Source organism: Panthera leo, chromosome E2 (genome assembly GCF_018350215.1).
Source record: "Panthera leo isolate Ple1 chromosome E2, P.leo_Ple1_pat1.1, whole genome shotgun sequence".
Classification (NCBI taxonomy): domain Eukaryota; kingdom Metazoa; phylum Chordata; class Mammalia; order Carnivora; family Felidae; genus Panthera; species Panthera leo.
The window spans coordinates 19,659,795-19,676,769 of NC_056693.1; the positions used below are offsets into that span (position 1 = coordinate 19,659,795).

General features: G+C 54.3%; 1 protein-coding gene across 1 annotated transcript in view; it reads left to right on the forward strand.

Moving 5' to 3' along the window:
• Nucleotides 1-16,975, forward strand: part of PEPD (peptidase D) — a 112,091-nt gene that overhangs the window by 35,071 nt on the left and 60,045 nt on the right. Inside the window, exons 8-9 of the mRNA XM_042919471.1 lie at nt 8,766-8,841; nt 9,778-9,824. Of these exons, the coding sequence (XP_042775405.1) occupies nt 8,766-8,841; nt 9,778-9,824 (123 nt within the window). The remainder of the gene's footprint in view (nt 1-8,765; nt 8,842-9,777; nt 9,825-16,975) is intronic.

Sequence of the window (16,975 nt, forward strand, 5' to 3'; positions counted from 1 at the left end):
ATTAAATTTATCTTTTCCTTTGTTAAGCAGTCTTTTAAAAACTCCTACCCTAAGCGAGCCACACTTACATAGCTCACTTAAAGTAGATAATGAAAAGAGTAAAAACAGACATCATCCATAATGCTATTACCAGAAAGGTAAACGTGTTTTCCTCCTGTGGCATCTGTGTCCTGACAAGTTGCCATCCTTTTGTATGTGTTCTTGTGTTGCCTAGTTTCCTCCCTTGCTGATACCGGCAGCCCGGTCCTGCAGCACGACTGGTTTCTGTTAGGTCACAGCAAGGCAAACCTTCTCGGGTTGGGCATCCCCTCCGTGGGCCCTGGAAGTGGCCCTCCAGCTCTGACGTGCCACCAGTTTTCTTCCTAAGCCATCGAGTTGCTCAGCAATAAAACGTGTTTTATTGGTTCTAAGGCTGCACTTACTCTGAATGTAGAAGAGCGGCGAGGTGGGGCCTTTGGCACCTCATCACCTGACAGCGGGGAGGTGCGCGGACCTTTCATGTCTGATGCTATGACCTTGTGGTCGTGTTTCCCCATCTGGTTGGGAGATCTTGCTCACCTAGTCTTGGAGTTTGGGCACCTTCCGACTAGGGGAAGCTCCATCAGGAAGAAGGAGGAGATGATGCAGGTCCAGGGGCCGCGTGTTCCGAGGCCTTGAGGGCAGTCAGAGAGATGGGCAGGGGGCTGGGTTGGCTACGGTGTCCGCTGGGACTTGATCTTGAGAGAAACGGGAACCATGGGAAACCTTTGACGAATTTAAGCAGGAGAATGGTAGGATTGTGTTTGTGTTTTAAACGATCGCTTTGGCCTCAGTCTGGAGACTCAATTCTAGGGCAAGAGAGGGCACAGGCTGCCAGCTGGGAGGCTGCTGCAGGGCCCAGGTGGCAGGGGAAAGGCGGTGTGACAGAGCTGAGAGTAGCGGGGCAGTCCAGGGGAACGCCCCTGGGAGGAGCCAGCTGTGACACGACTGAAGGATGGAGTTGAAGGTGACTCCGTTTTTTTTGTCCTAAACAGCTGGGTGGTGTGTCACTGAGATGAGGATGGCTGGGAAGAGCAGGTGCCGTGACAGATCGGGGACTTGTTTGGGGCATGTTGAGTTTGAAGCAGGTTCCGGTGGGAGAGAGGCTGGGCCAGAGGTGGAAATCCGAGGGCCGTCGGGACTGGCATCGGGACTGACCCCTTGGGAGCGCTCACCGGAGGCCGGCCAGCCCAGCTCTGTCAGCAGCCGTGCGCCCTCTGAGGATGGGGCCTGGGTCCTTCTCGTTCACAGCCTCCTTTTCTTGTTTTTGGAAAGTAACAGACGCCTGGCCCATCTGTAGCTCCCAGTGGACAGAAGACTAAATCCTGGATACCCAGGAATGGGCCCGCACCCACTTACACCCCGCAGGTGACGTTCCCTCACGGCTGCTAACAGTTCGGGTGCTTTGGGGACCGGGCTGGGTTATCCGCTCCAGCATCTCCTGAGGGATCAGCCATTAGCTCGTTACTTTGGAACAAGCACACTTTAATTCTAGTGACACTTCCAAGGCTCTGAGGTGGATTCTGCATTCATAAGAATACTTCCCAACTTTATCAAAGCCAGCAGCAGAAGGGACTTATTTGGCATTTGATGGCAGTAGAACTATTTTAGAAATGTCACACTGTCCTTCCTGCCTCAAGGGTGTGTTTTAATAGCATGGGTTCTGGCCTCTGTAGTGACTGCAGTCATTCTCGGGTGAGATCCATGGTGGTCTTGATCACTGCCCTCTTCAAATAAGCGAAGGAAGGATTCTGGGTGCAATGGCAGGCTGGTCCCTCATTTATAGGAGAGGGTTTTCTGTGATGTTAAATTATGACTCACTGGCACATCTTTGGGCCCCTGCGTCCTGAATGCTTTCATCACCCCCTCTGTCTAGGCCCCATGGAGAGGGACTGCCTGGGGTGACACAAAAACCCTCCACGCAGGCTATTCCAAACTCTCACCCCAGCTTGCACCCCTTGGGAAGTCGCTTAACTTTTCTGAGCCTCAGCTACATCTGTCAGTGAGCTTGTAGTAATATCTAACTTGTGAAGATTCACCAAGTGTCTTAGACTATGCAGGCTGCCATAACATTTACCATCAGGAGTGGCTTATAAACAACAGAAATGTATTTCTCACAGTTCTAGAACCTTGGAAATCCAAGTGCTAGCACACTCCGTGTCTGGTGGGAACAGACTTTCTGGTCCCGAGGTGGCCATTTTCTTGCAGTGCCCTCACATGGCAGCAGAGGCAGGGAGCTCTCTGGGGTCTCTTTTATCAGAGCACCAATCCCAGTCACAAGAGCTCTGCCCTCATGGCCTCATCACCTCCCAAAGGCCCCACCTCTGCATGCCGACACGTTGGAGATTAGGTTTCAACATATCAGTTTTGTGGGGGAAGACAAATATTCAGCCGATAGCATGGAGCCTCAGTCTCCTCACCTGCAAAACAGAAGTGGTCTCCCTTGGTGGATGATGGCTCAAGGCTTGAATGAGAGTAGAAGTCAAGTGCTAACTCAGCTTAATAAAATGTCACCTTTTGAGACTTCTTGTGTGCAAGGCACTGTGCTAAGCACTTGACATATGTCACCTCATTCAAAGAGATATTTTGCTTATGCTTTAAGCTAGGTGCTCCGATTATCCCCATTCTTCAGATAAGGAAACTGAGGCACAGGGAGATGATTTGCCTGAGGAAAAGCCAGGGGCTGAGCCCAGGTCGGTAGTTCCCGGATCTTGTGCTGCCCCTTGTATATCTGAGGGGCACCCTGGAGGAGTGGGGGGGGGGGAGGGGTGCCTGAGTTTCAGCCATTTCGAAGTCCCCTCTAGGCCACTGCAGATGCAGCGGTGCTCAGAGGCCCCGGCATGGATCTTGTGTGAGGTCAGCATGTGCAGGTAGGTGCCCAGGACTGTGTGGCTAAGGCTTCTTCAGCACCATGCCCCCTGCCACTCATGCACCCCGGCTCCTGGTTAGCTGCTGGGCTGGGGATCTGGGATTCCTCCCAGAGCCTATCTGATAGGCAAGGAGCAGCCTCTGCTAGCACAGAGGACGCTTCCTTCCTAGTGTTTGTTTGGGCGTCATTCATTTCCTTTCTGTGACTGCTTTATTGTTTTCCATTCTCTCAAGCAGTGCCTTTTTGATTTCCTGTAAATTCCTCTATCATCATACTCTTCCCCAGAAACATAAGATCATAACTGATAATTTCTTTTCTTGTGCTGGGTATTGCAGTTTGGATGTGGAGGTCAAAAGTTGAAACTTAAGAGCAGGCGTCTCGCTTCCATAATTTAGGCTGTGGTTCTCCTTTCCTGTTCTGCAGATGATTAAATTGATCTGAAGGCAGGTTAGGAAATAAAAGGAGATACTTTTGTGCAGTCTTAATAGCTCGGCGCCTTGGATTTCAGTTAAGTACCACTGGAAGCGTCACAGAAGAGCAAGCATGTCAGCAATTGCCGTGTGCCTTGTTGGGTTTTAAGAGAGACTGTGTTAAATTGAGTCACACGCCGATTTTAGAACTGTTAATTACACAGAGTGAAGGTGTCCTGCGTGTATTAATCCGGCAGTGGGATAACATACCTGTTTCTCCTTCCCCTGGCTTTCTGTGCGCAGGAGATGGTGAGGTGTGGATGGCACAGCAGGACCCTGCATCCCGGTAACATGTCCCGAATTAGAAAAGATACATAGATGATGACCTAGATTCTTGGTGTGTACGTGAAAAGTCTTCCAGTAGGGTTGCTGTCTTTGTCTCCTGAGGAAGAGGCATTTAACCCTACGTTAACAGGAAGGCCAAGTGGACAGTGGGGATCCTAGGGCAGAGTGACTGTGCCCCAGAAGGCAGCAGATGGGGTGTGGGCACATCAGGCAGAGGGGAAGGCGTGGCCGGGCCCCAGTCAGCAAACGCAGAGGTGGACCCTCCCATGCCTCCCCTGCGCGCGGCCCACGCCACGACTCAAGCACACTCAGCTCACTGCTGAGCGAAACCGCTATTTTCTTCATGGCTCTGATTTCTTTGAGAGGGCTTATTGATTGAGCCTCCTGAAGATATGTAATTCCAACTAGCTCTTTCCTTTCTGTCCCTCCTGTTGTTCTGGGATTTTATCCTTTGCAACACCAGGTCATGGGGCATAGAGGGAATGGATGTGGGGTCCTGTGGCATTGAACTCTGCCTGCCTGCTCCCGCAGAACCATCCCCTGCACATTCATCTCCAGGAGGGATGGAATACTTGTCCCTTCAGATGGGTTTTGTTCAACACGGTGGCACTTTGACACTTAGACACTGATTTTGGAAATACTTCATTCTGTCTTGCTACTATTTTAATTAGTGGAGCATTCAAACCTCAGTTCATTAATGCCTTAATCCTGGGTTTAATGCCCAGAGGCAGTTTTGTGACCTATGCATATTTAAGGGGAAAAAAAACAGATTGCACAAAAAAAATCTCAACCTAGTCCGGTTTTTGTCATTTCTGGCCTGTTGCAGGGGACTCTGGGCCTGACGTAGTGAAGGGACTTTCTCCCCACTCCTGCTCCCCTGCCCATAGCGCTGCCTTCCCCCTGAGTGGCCCGCTGGCTGTGATGATGCTCACGGGTGTGGCCGCAGGCCTGGGGACTCTGCACGAGTGCCGCATCGCCTGCACGCATCAGCCACCTCCTCTTGCTAGTCGAGGAGCCTGAGCTGTTTCCAGCGCAGACTTGTTAACTGCATCTTGTCCTGTCCTAAGCCTGGGTCCTCTGATGCCTCGTAGAGGAGGCAGCCTCGGTCCTTTCCTGGGGATAGAAAACTTGCAGCTTATATTGCTTGTTGCCACCCCACACATCCCGGGGCCAAACAAGGCTGGGGCCGAGTATGACACTAGGCATCCCTCACCCCGGAGGCCACTGGGACAACAGAGGCGGGGCCGTGGTGGAATCCCTTTTTCCTTATCTTTTCCTGCCCACGAGTAATGGAAATAGCCTCCTCAGGCTCAGGGTAGTCAGTCCTTCCCGAAGATAGCGAGAAATTGCCAGATGCTGGAAAGTCTTGTTATTTTTTTACAGTAATCTTAAAAACCGTTTCTGGTGCTTGTGTCCTGGAGATAAGGGGGGGGCCAGGCTGAACGCCCAGCACCTGGGCAAGACTTAGGCCCAGAGTGCCCTGTGGATAATCAGGTGAGCCAGCACACAGGCATCTGTTCTTGGGGTCTTTAAAGCTTGGATTCATGTGGGCCAGGCTGGTTTCGTTGGAGAACTGCCTTTGTGGCATGGTTTGTCCCGATTCAGTTTGATTTCTTTCTTTTTTCTTTTCTTTTCTCTTTCTTTTCCTCCTTCCTTTCTTTCTTTCCTTCCTTCCTTCCTTCCTTCCTTCCTTCCTTCCTTCCTTCCTTCCAATGTTTGTTTTTGAGAAAGAGACAGAGTGCAATCAGGGGAGGGGCAGAGAGAGAGGGAGACACCCAAAGCAGGCTCCAGGCTCCAAGGTGTCAGCCCAGAGCCTGACGCAGGGCTTGAACTCATGAGCCAAACCGTGAGATCATGACCTGAGCTGAAGTCAGATGCTCAACCGGCTGAGCCACTCAGGAAGCCCCCTTTTTTTAAAATATGACTTACAAGTAAGTCCTGAGTAAAGCAGCTAGAAGCCTCATGTGTCATCTTCCACAAACTCAAATTGGGCAAGAAAACAGGACGTGGCCTCCATGGCTGGAAGTGCTTGTGTCTCTGATGAGAAGAGAATGTGGTTCCGGTCCAGGTCCCCTTGGAGGAGAAGCCAATGGCCACCAAAGCTTTTAAGCAAGGAAAAGCACGATCACATTTGCGTTTACTAAAGATCTGCAGCCGCTGTCCCTGAGCACCTGGGCCTGGAGGCACGAAGAGGCCAGAGAGGTTGTCCAGGCCGGAGGCAGTAGGGTCTGGATGGAGAGAAACAGAGGGTCTGAGAGAGGGTATAGAGGTGGAATTGCAGCCCTTGGTCATCACTTGGATGTGGGAGCAATGGATAGGGGACAGGAAGGGATCTGGGATGGCACGCAGGTCTCTGTTGTAAGTGGCAGGGGGGCGCTGCAGCTGTGGGGTGAGGTGGGGGAGTTGGCGTCCCGCCGAGCTGGAGGTGCCTGGGGGACCTGCGGGTGGAGGAGCGGCTGAGAGGCCTGTGCCACAGACAGCCATTCGGGAGCAGGTGCAGAGGTAGAGTGGAGAGGGGGAGGGAGGGAGGCCTTATCGGGAGATGGGAGCAGCCCAGCGGTGCCAGGGGAGGCGGGGGTCACTGTGCTGCTTCCTCTCCGCACTCAGGGAAGGCCTCTGAATTTGGCAGCCTGGGGTCCTCCCACACATTGTGAGAGGGGGGCTGGCAGGGGGTAGGGGTGGGCTGAAGGGAGAAGAGGAGAGGGGAGAGAGGAGGGAAGGGGTTGGGGGAGAGCTCTGAGATCAAACACGAAAGCTCCTCTCGCTCCCCGCCTAAAGCAAGGACAGTTGTGGTTTCCCTTCCGGAAACGTGGCAGAGTAGCGGAGGATAGAGCTTGGCTGGAGGAGGAGGACGGGGGGTGGGGAGGAGGAAAGTGGGTGGTCGTAGAGCTCCTGGTAATAGGGGCCACGTGGGCTCTGAACCCAGGTGTGTGTTGGGGTGCTGAGCCTGATCCACCCCTTCCCTTGTAAGTGGGTGGGGAGGAGGACGTGAGTGGGGAGGGGAAGGCTTGAGAATTTGGAGAGGAGGGGAGAGAGAGGAGTGCATTTATGCACTGAGCAGGGGAGGGGGCCCAAGGAGGGGAAGGGAGAGATCTTGGGGAGATAAAGTTAAGAGGAGCCCTCCCGCCCTGCACGCCCCCGTGCAACTCACAGCAGAACTGGGGCCGTGGCGAGACCGATGGGGCTGGTGACTGGGAGCTTTTGCTGTGCCATCCGCTCGGCCGCGGATTTTCCCAAGGCCTTCATGGCTCTGGAACATGGGGGCAGCAGGCACAGGCTCTGGCTCATCCCTCATGAGGGTTTGGTTAAGGCCACGCGGATGGGTGGGCACAGGGCCTGGGGGTCTGGAATTTTGGCAGGAGTGGTAGCTGGCAGGTTGGACCAGAGGTCTAAGCCCAACAGAGGGTCAGAGGGCTGGAGGCGGGCACAGCCTGGGCCCGGTTCCCACCTGCGTTGTTACTCTGGTCATCACCGCATGTGAGAACAGAGAGGCCCACTCCTTGCTTACCAGTCGCTCAGGCTGGAACCGAGCAGGCGGCAATGGGGAGCAAAGCATCAGGCTGCTAGGTTATCCTGTGAGTGGATTTGGGCCTGAGGAGCCTGAGCCGCTCACCTGAGTCCTGCTCTGGCTTTGGGCCCTCACCTCCAGGGCACAGGAAGCAGCTTTCTGGTCCCCAGGTGGGCTGCTCCCAGTGTCCTGGTGGAGAATCAGAGACACCTTATGATGATAAAGAGCCAAATGTCAGCCTTCAGGGACTCCTTCTCAAGAAAGAAAGGATGTTCATTTGGGAAAAGTCTCACTGGGCTCAGGGGTTTATATTTTCCACATCCCCCAGAAAGCTTTACGGTCTTAGGAGGGCGTCTCGGTGCTCCAGGATACCTTTGTCACTTCCCCGTGACAGATGGCTGGCTGTCCCAGCTGGATGGCACCATGCAGACGGCATGAGTCAGTGGCTGACTGCGGCTACTTCCGTGCAGTCTCCAGAGGTTTGCTGCCCCTGATGGAGGTGGGGGCAACTTCGCTGCCGTCCTTGGCCCGGGTCGGGCTTCAGGGCACAGATGGCGGCCGGATGAGAGACATACGCTGTGAACAGAGGGGCGGGCCATCGTCAGACACTCTGGCTTTGCTGATCTGGAGGTTGCTCGAATGTGTCCCCTTCGTGAGAGGGAGGGGAGCTTTGGTGAAGCCGACCATGGGGGATGCACCGAGGATGCTGGGCTGTTAGTGACTGGTCGCGGCCACCACTGCCCATGGCCTAGAGTTGCTTATTCGAAGTGGAGGGGTAGACAACCAGTATTTCTGTAGCTTCTCTGGTTGAGTCTTACTTGGCAATGAGATCGATTACAAAAAGACCTAAGCAGATCTGAGAAAACTAACATGAATTTACTATGAGGACCCCAGGACCCCCTGGAGTCCAGTGGCAGGAGGCACAGCTAAGTGTCAGAAGGACAGGAGGGTCTCTGGGTTGTGCCTGCCTGCCCCACACAGCACCCCCTCTCTTCTCGTGTCTTCCTGGTCTCCTCTCTGCAGACCAGCTGTTTCCACAATTCTTACCTGCACTCACAGCTGGAAGTGGCTGCACCACCTGCTGTCCCCACTCCCACCCCTGGCTCAGAGTCAGGGGTTATTCCTGGGCTGCCCCGAGGGCAGGCGGGTGGGGTAGGGAGGAAACAGGAGACCTCTTCAGCGAACTGGGCAGAGCCCCGGAGTCAGCACAGTTGATTCAGGTCTAAGAGCCTTGCCAGGTAGATTTTATCCCTTTTATGGATGGGGAAACTGAGTCTCAGTGAGGTAGCGCGTGTCTGGCTACAGAATCTGGGCCTCTTCCACCACCCACGGTGGGTTCCAGATCTTGAAACTGGAAACAACCTGCACGCCCAAGGCTGGCATTAAATCAGGATGGGCGGTGCTTAGCGCAGCGTATCCGTCCTGGGCCTTGGCGGCCCATCTGCAGCCTGGCTGGGCGCGAGCCGGCCCTGTGGTCCTTCCCAGGCTGTGCAAGGTGTGACGGGCCCCGAGGTCTCCCTGGCGGGGGTGCGTGGGGTGGAGGCGGTGGTGGAGGGGGCTTGTCCAGCCAGCCCCTGCTGGGAGTCACTGACCTGCCACTTTGTTCTCTCTGAAGCCGGGTCTTTAAAACGGACATGGAGCTGGAGGTTTTGCGTTACACCAACAGAATCTCCAGTGAGGCCCACCGGGAGGTAAGTTGGGCACAGGCTCGTTGGGGTGCTGGTAGCTGGGGTGGGCGAGTGGCGTTGCTCTGAGCGGGGCAGGAGGGCCCCATTTGGATGGGTGGTCTTGGGGAGCTTTAGTCCCAAGTGCCCCATGAACAGGCAGCAGGTGTCCCTTCCAGCAGAGACTCATGATGGCTCTTCTCTCTTCGCCCGTGGGGGCAGAGACAACAGAGGCTCTGCCCCTCTTCCTCACCTTAAGGCACCCACCCTCAGGGCATTTCCCAGCCACAAGTCCCCCACTTCCAAGAGGGCAGGGCTCTCCTTCCCAGCACTCCGGCAGGTTCCAGCTGCTTTTCAAGACTCTCTCGTCCTCACCCATGATTCAAGCACATGGATTACTGTCCTCCGTTTTCCAAAAACTGTCCTCCTTCCCAAACCTTCCCACTTTACCTGAGGAGCCAGAGCAAGTAAGGAGGCGCATTTCTTGCAGGACAGTCAGGGTGACGGGTGGCCTGGTGCCTGCTTAGTGGTGGTCGTGGCTTTGTGCATTTGTGAGCCACAGCCTCTTGTATGCGTTTCATTTTCTGCACGTTCTATGACGGCTAAGCAAAGGAAACCCTTTAGGATGGTCACTGTCGCTCTCTGAGCATCAAGTATTCACCAGGCATCTGGATTAAGTCTTTGCCACCCTCGGTCTGCCGCTGCCTGTGCCATAGAGCTGGGTGCTGGATGCCCACTGGCTTCCAAATGGAAGTGCTCCAGAGTGGTTTAAATAAACTGTGCGGCTTTCGGAGCTTTAAAAAAGTTCTAATTTGTTACATTTCTGCACCACTGTGTGCACATATCACTCTTTTTTTTTTTTTCAAAGAAGAGATTCTTTTGAAAAAGTGCTATACATTATTTATAAGGCAGTGTTACTTATCTCCTTAATACAAATGTCTTTGCTTAATATCCATCTTCCAGGTAATGAAGGCTGTAAAAGTGGGAATGAAAGAATATGAGATGGAAAGGTAAGCTGCCGTGTTTCTCTGGGTAAAGATTAAAATGTAAAAAACAGTAATTTATGTTCCCTGAGCAAGTAACAGATGAGGCGCTGCAGCCCCGCGCACAGATTGAGTGGGGATCGCGAGCAGGGCTTTGGCATCGTGGGCAGAGGATTTGTCTTCCGACTGTGGCCACCTCCCCGGCTCTCGGCGGAGTGTTTGATGGTAATGGTCTCTGATTACTTTTCAGGATGGTTTAGTGCCCCATCATTCCACTCTTGGACTTTGTTTCTGCAATTTGTGGGAAACTTTACCGAATAGCTGCTATTGTGACTCTGAAAGCCGCTAGTAAAGAAAGCTTGCCATTTTTATGTGTAAACACTGCCATTATGTCTGCTGTGCTTGGATGACTGGGTCGAGGAATGGTTAAGTGGCTCGTAAAGCATTCTGGAGAACTCCATTGACCTTGGGCTCCAGTTAGGCTATAGCGCCCCACTGGAGCGCTTCCCGGGGCTGCCCAGCATGAGGGGTGTGGCCTGGCCAGCGCCTCAGCCCCTCTCCAAGACCCAGGGGTCAGCAGGTTGCTGCCCATGGCATGAGGAAGCCCTTGGGTCAGACCCAAACTGCTCCTGTGGCTCTCCTCCCACCCAGTTCCTGGGGCAGGAGGCCCCCAGTCCCGGGTCTCCCGCCAGTGACAGTACCGTCTAGAAGCTCCACTGGGGAGAGGACACTCCCTGTGACATAATAAGAAACACATATTTGGTCTCTGCCCCCATCTCCTGGCACAGAGCTTCTAGAACCCTTGGAATTCTTGAATTATTCATAATAAGCCCCTTTCAAGGGCACCTGAGTTTATGCTAATATGGTGACTTGTGGAAGGTGGGGGCTGGTTGCTGGAGGAACCACTGCTGAGATTAGGGGGTTGGAACTTGCAGCCCCCCCTCAAACTCCAGGGAGGCGGAGAGCGGCTGGAGGTGGACTTCTGACCAGTGATTTACTCAGTCGTGCCTGCAGAAGGGAACGTGCATAGAAACCTTACACGGTGGGGTTGGTGGACACGTGGGGGGGGTGCTGGAAGGGTGGCGACCTGGAGGGGGCATGGAAGCTCCTTGCCCCCCCCCCATACTTTGCTCTGTGCCTCCCTCTTCTGTTTGGCTCTTCTTGAGTCGTATCCTTTCTAATAAAGTGGTAATAGTAAGTAAAACACTTTCCTGGGTTCTGTGAGCCATTCTAGCAAATTATCAAACCCAAGGGAGGGGGTCACAGGAACCCCCAGTTTATAGCCAGTCAGCCAGAAGTACCAGAGGCCTGGACTTGCGATTGGTGTCTGGAGTGGGGGCAGGCTTGTGGGACTGGGAGGTCTGTACTCACCCTGGCCGTTCATGTCAGAATTAAATTGTAGGACGTCCATTTGGTGACCACAGAGAATTGGAAGATTGCTCGGTGTCACTCACATTTGGTGTCAGAAGTGTACGCACAGAAAAGAGTTTCACCTTTATCCTGCCCGCCCCATGGCGGGGTGCCCCTTGTACGGGTTTGGTACTGTCACCCCTTCCCCACTTTGCTGAGTCCACCCGGGTGCTCTCGGGGCCCGCTGTGCCTCTACGTCCCTCTCTCAGCCTTTCTGGCCTGCCTGCTTTGTCAGTGTGGGGTGAGGCTGAAGTGCAGACAGAATCAGCAGTGGACGCTGTGGGCATTTCTGTTCACCTCATGTGGCTTGGGGATCAGCGTCATTTTCAAAGTCTAACCCTGAAAGGAGTCCAGAACAGAGGGCCTCTGTGTTTCTCTCCTCTTACCCCGAGTAGTGAGAGGTTAACATGGCCTTGAGGGCCCTTGTTGCTGTGCAGTCCCAGGAGGGGGCACGGAACAAGTGCTTCGTCAAGGACCCAGCTCTGTCACGCTGGAGGAGGACAGGGACAGGCACGCAGAGCTGTCCCAGCTTTTGCCTCCACGTGGTCTGCTGCAGTGCGGTATCTGCTCTGGTAGTCCCGCGGCCCCTGCCCCCCGCCAGGATCAGGGCCAGGAGGGGTTCTACAGGGCTACCTGGGAGGTGGGCCGGGCAGCGGTCCCCCAGATTGGCACTGCCCCACAAATCTGTTCCCCGCTGAATTGGCCCATAGCTGATGCCTCAAATAAAAATAACCCAGAAATTAGAGCAGGACTAGCTTGCCCCAGGGTGGAGCCCTAACGTCTTCTGTGCGGTGGCAGCCCCGTGTCCTAAGCTGCCGGAAGTCCAGCTCCAAAGCTGGCTCCTGGGAGGGACATGAGCTGCCCTCCCACCCACTGTCCAGAGCCTGAGGCCGCTGCAGCCCAGGTGGGCCTGTGTGTGAGCTCTGGCCAGCGGCCCTCGGAATGCTTCCCCCAGCTCCTTGCTCCCCGACCCAAGGCAGTGCAGGGTTTTTTTTTTTCTCTTTTGATGAGAAAGTTCAGAAATCCACCACCCTATGCAAAAAGAGAAAAGAATAATATAATGAGACTTTCAGGCTCAGAGCCTGAAAGAGTTTGTGTTTCCTTTTGTTTTGCTATAGTTATATTTAAAACCAACCCCCACGGGGCACCTGGGTGGCTCAGTCAGTTAAGTGTTCCACTTCAGCTCAGGTCATGATCTCACGGTTTGTGGGTTCGAGCCCCGCGTCAGGCTCTGTGCTGACAGATTGGAGCCTGGAGCCTGCTTCGGATTCTGTGTCTCGCTGTCTCTCTGCCCCTCCCCCCCCCCCCAAATATAAATAGACATTAAAAAAAGTTAACACCAACTCCAGACATGATGTCATTTCACCTGTACATACAGCAGTAGGTGTCTCAGCTGATGAGGGTTTTTTTCCCTTTATGTAACCACCACATCATTACCACATCTAACCAAATTAACAGTAATTCCTTAATCTTACTAATACCTAGTCCACGCTGGTCTGTTTGCATCAAGATCCGGAGTCTCCACGTTGAGTTTGGCTGTTCTTTGAAGGGGTCTTGGTTAAGCTGAGCTCTGGGGACACCATACCTTCGTCTTCAAACTGCTCAGTGCCCCCGCCCTCCAGTCCCTTGGCCCCACGGCCGCCTCCTCTGTGGATCAGAAACATGAGCCTGAAGCTCACAGCAGAGCGGCTGTCCTGAGGATGCCAAGTGGCATTAATTCAGCTTGACTGGATGCACCAGGTGTGCATGCTATCGTGCACCTACTGTATGCCTTGCACACGCTACGGCTGGCTGCAGGAGGTGCACATGGGAAGCAGTGTCTGCCGTGAGAGCTGAGAACAGGGACGTTCCTGGGGCACAGCACTGGGGGATTGGGACTGTGCTGGGGAAAAGCTGAGGCAGAGAAGATGAGAACAAGAGGCGGAATCTGTTCCTGAAGGACAGGTGAGCAGGGTGACCTTTGGGGGCTGAGGGTGTCACCCCCGAAGACAGTGGGAAGATGGTTGTCATTGTTACACTTTGGGATGTCCCAGGCCAGATTTGAGGAGGCCAGTGCCAGCTGAAGCCCCTGGGGGCACCTGCTGTGGTGAGATGGGCTGACTTCTCTCTGCCTCAAGCTTCCTCCCCACAGGCACGTTTCTCTGTCATTGCCCAGGTGACTCTGTGACACAGTTTTGTGGTTGGCGTCCTTGGGAGGCTGGAGGCTTCTTGAAGTCCTGTCTCCTTTATCCCCAGTGTCTGCCCCACAGTTGGTGTCAGGAGATATGTGTGGGTGAGTTGGATGGATGGATGGGAGAGAGAAGAAAATGTCCTGAGCTATTTTTTGCTGTCCTCTATGCCACCATGAACTTTTAGAATTCTTTTCTTAACTAGGTGGGGAGTATAAAATCCTCTCTAAAGCAGGTATTGTTTCCCCATGGGGTGTGGCCCTTTTAACGCCAGGCTGGACCGATGCCCGGGAAGGCCCAGGGAGCCCAGGTTCCTGTGCAGGCTGCTGACCCATGGGCCCAAAAGAGCATCCCTGGAACCTGCTGGGCATTGTGCCAGGAGCCTGACCAGCCCCACAGAGGGACACAGGGCAAGACGAGCAAGGACTCCTGTGTGTCAGGACTTGGGGGCAGGGTGGGAGCAGGGGATGGGGGGTTGAGACGGGCTGATTTTCTCAGAAGAGGGCAGACCATCAGGGCAGTGGTGCCCAGACTCAGGCCAAAGAGATGCTGGCCTGGAAACCCGGTCCTCATCTTTGTTTGTCTGTTTTATAATCAAAGGTTTGTTACAAAATCTTGAGGGCATGTTAAAAGAAAAAGTGAGCTGATGGCGTTTATTAGGATCCCCCTCTCCTCTGGGCTGTGCCTGTGAGTAGGGTTTTCAGAGGGAACGAATATCATTTTCTGCAGCTGAGCTATAGTAAATTGTGTTAAAGCGAGAAGACGTTAATGTGTGGGTAAATCGGGCGCCAAGGGCACCTGAGTGCAGGCCCAACCAGGCCGTCCATTTTACCGCCTCATATTATTTCACGTTAGAGGCGTAACCAGCTTGTAGCCGGCTGGCGTGGGGCTGGTGGCGGAACCAGTTACCTGCAAACGCTAATTTAGAGCAGGCTCAATTGGCTGCGTAAGCAGGTCCCGGCTCACGTTTGCCACAAGGAGATTAATAACGATGTTTTGGACAGCCTGGGACCTTAATTGAAATTATGCTTTCTCTCCAGGCTGTGAATGGGGCATTTGGGGCTCTCCCGTGACCACTTCCGTGGGGGTCGTGGGAGGGATTTAAAGGCAGAAGGTCTGTGAGGCATGCTGGGGGACTGCATGGCTGTCCGTCCTCCTCCCCGGGCTGGGGTCCTTCTTGGCAGATGCCCCCGACCCTGCCTGGAGACCCTTGACAAGGCCTGGGCTTTCCCTGCTGTTGTGTCCCCACAGCAGCCCACACCAGTAGCCTCCTTGGTTGCTGAAGAACTCGCTCCGCTGTGCTGGCCGCTCTGAGGTCGTCTTACCTCCCCCGCCCTCTGGCAGGACCGAGTGAGTCACGATTCTGTGCGCTCGGTGTGCCCTCTGAGTCCAGACCGGGCATGGGAGATGGGGGCCAAGCGGAAGGGTCTCCTCCCCTGATGCTGTGCGCCCGTGTGTGCACGCACACAGACATCACCCACTGACACCACACACACTCCCCACAGACCTATACACCCCCCCACACCACCCACCTATACCACGCATACATGTGCCACACATGCGCACACTACACGCCCCATCACTGACACCACACAGACGCATGTATCACACACACAGTTACAAAGTACTGTGCACACACCCCCCCACATCGTGCACCACCTTGTACACCACACCGCTCACACACCATATACACTCACACCTGCACCCACATATACACCACACACACACACACACACACACTCACACACTCACACACTGTCTCTCTCTCCACGTGAGCTGTGCGGTGCTGGGTCTTTCAGTTCACCCACCCCAGGGAGCAGGTTGCAGAACCCTTGCTGTGTAGTTGTAAAATAAGTCCGGTTTTTTTTTTCTTTTTCTGAGGACTAGAACGCTTAACTGCAGTGAGGATAATTGGAAGATGGGAGAGTTTGCAGGAAAACGCCACAACCACAAGCCTACTAACTCGCGGCGATTATGGCTGTAGAAACACAGGCAGCTGGCGCAGACAAGCTGCTTTTCCCTGTCCTGCCCCCTGACCCGAGCCCTAGGCCTCACCAGGCACAGGTGACCCCCGAGCTCATCCCTCACTCCCAGCTCCCCCACAGGACCCACAGACTCCCCGGCTTCTCTGTTATATCTGCAGGGGCTGCATTTCCAGGTGTCCTGAGACCGCCAGGCTTTCTCAGATTAGCTCCCTCTTTGTCCAGCCCTCCCGGTGCACTGTAATCCCCGAAGGACCATCTCTCAGGTGCCTGGACCCGCGTGCCCCACTCTGGCTCTGGGTCTTGCCAGGGGCTCTCCGTGCTGGATGTGGTGGTCAGACATGGCCCTGTACGGCTCTGGCCGTGCCCCTTATGGGTCGTGCAGAGGATCCAGGTTTCACTGGTGATGGATGTTACCAGGAAGCCCGTATTTTCCTCCTTCTTGGAGGCTCTGGAGATGTATAGCTTTCAGTCCCCTGGGAGTGGTCTGACCTAATGTGGTCTCCCTCTAGGCAAGCCTGGGTGTCAGTAAGGCCACCCTCAGTTTACTTTCCTCCATGAAGGTGCTAGAGTTTTGCTCGGGGCCTTTGGGGCAGGTGTAGGTCCAGTCAGCCTCTGACCCTGAGCCCCCCTGGGTGAGAACGGATGTGACAGACCTTCTCTGTGGGCCTGGTCACTGTCATGGGCATGTCCTGTCCCCTCCATGGCAGACACATCCTCTGTCCACTGGCCACCTTGAGGGATGAAGCCACGGCACGGCTGGCTCATAAAGGGCCTGCTGAGACCCCAGGTCTGGGTGTGGCGGAACCCGTTCTTTGCCTTGTGTTGTGAGGCTGATGCAGGTTTCCTGCCAGCACTTCCTTGGCTGTTGGAGGCAGGCCACACTCGGCCTACCACGAGAGGGGTCAGGAAACCCCCATCTGTTTGGTACACCCTTCAGGAAGGCAGCCCACGAAACTGCACCCAGCTGGCTGTACCTCAGTGAGCTGAGCAAGCCCTTTCTAAGAGGCAGGCCCACCTTGGGGAGACAATTCCTCAGTGTTCAGAACAGGCTTTGCCTCATCCTGGGCCATCCCGTACTGGGCAGGGCAGGTCCCGCGTGCCCACCAGCCTTCTCTGTCCGCACGACCAGACATGAGGGAGGGGAGTAGCTCTCTCTGTGAGGTTCAGCAGACCCCGTGTCTGAAAGTGTAGCTGGGACCTTGGTGGTGGAGGGGCTGTGGGCCTCTGAGGCTTAAAGCAAGGTAGTGCGTTTTGCCCATAAGAGTAACTGGAAAATGGGTGCATTTAGGGTGCAAACAGGTCTGGTATTCGGCCGGAAAATGTGGACAAAGAACCAGAGAGAAAGGCTTCCTGCAAATAAGCAGCCTGGTTGATGCAGCCCTAGTTAGAGCTTTTGGGGACAAAGCCAATAGAAATAGGCATTTACTCTTCAAATGCCCGGGAAATTGCCCCCTGAGAATCCTGGTAAGTAACAGTGGTGCCCGCAGGCATCTGTATGGATTTTCCTGTAGTATTTCACCATTGAACCCGATTCTGACCGTTGACTTCTCATAAATAGATATCATCAGCTTAAGGAAGTAGTATTTTCTTCCTGACTTATGAGAAGATTTTATCA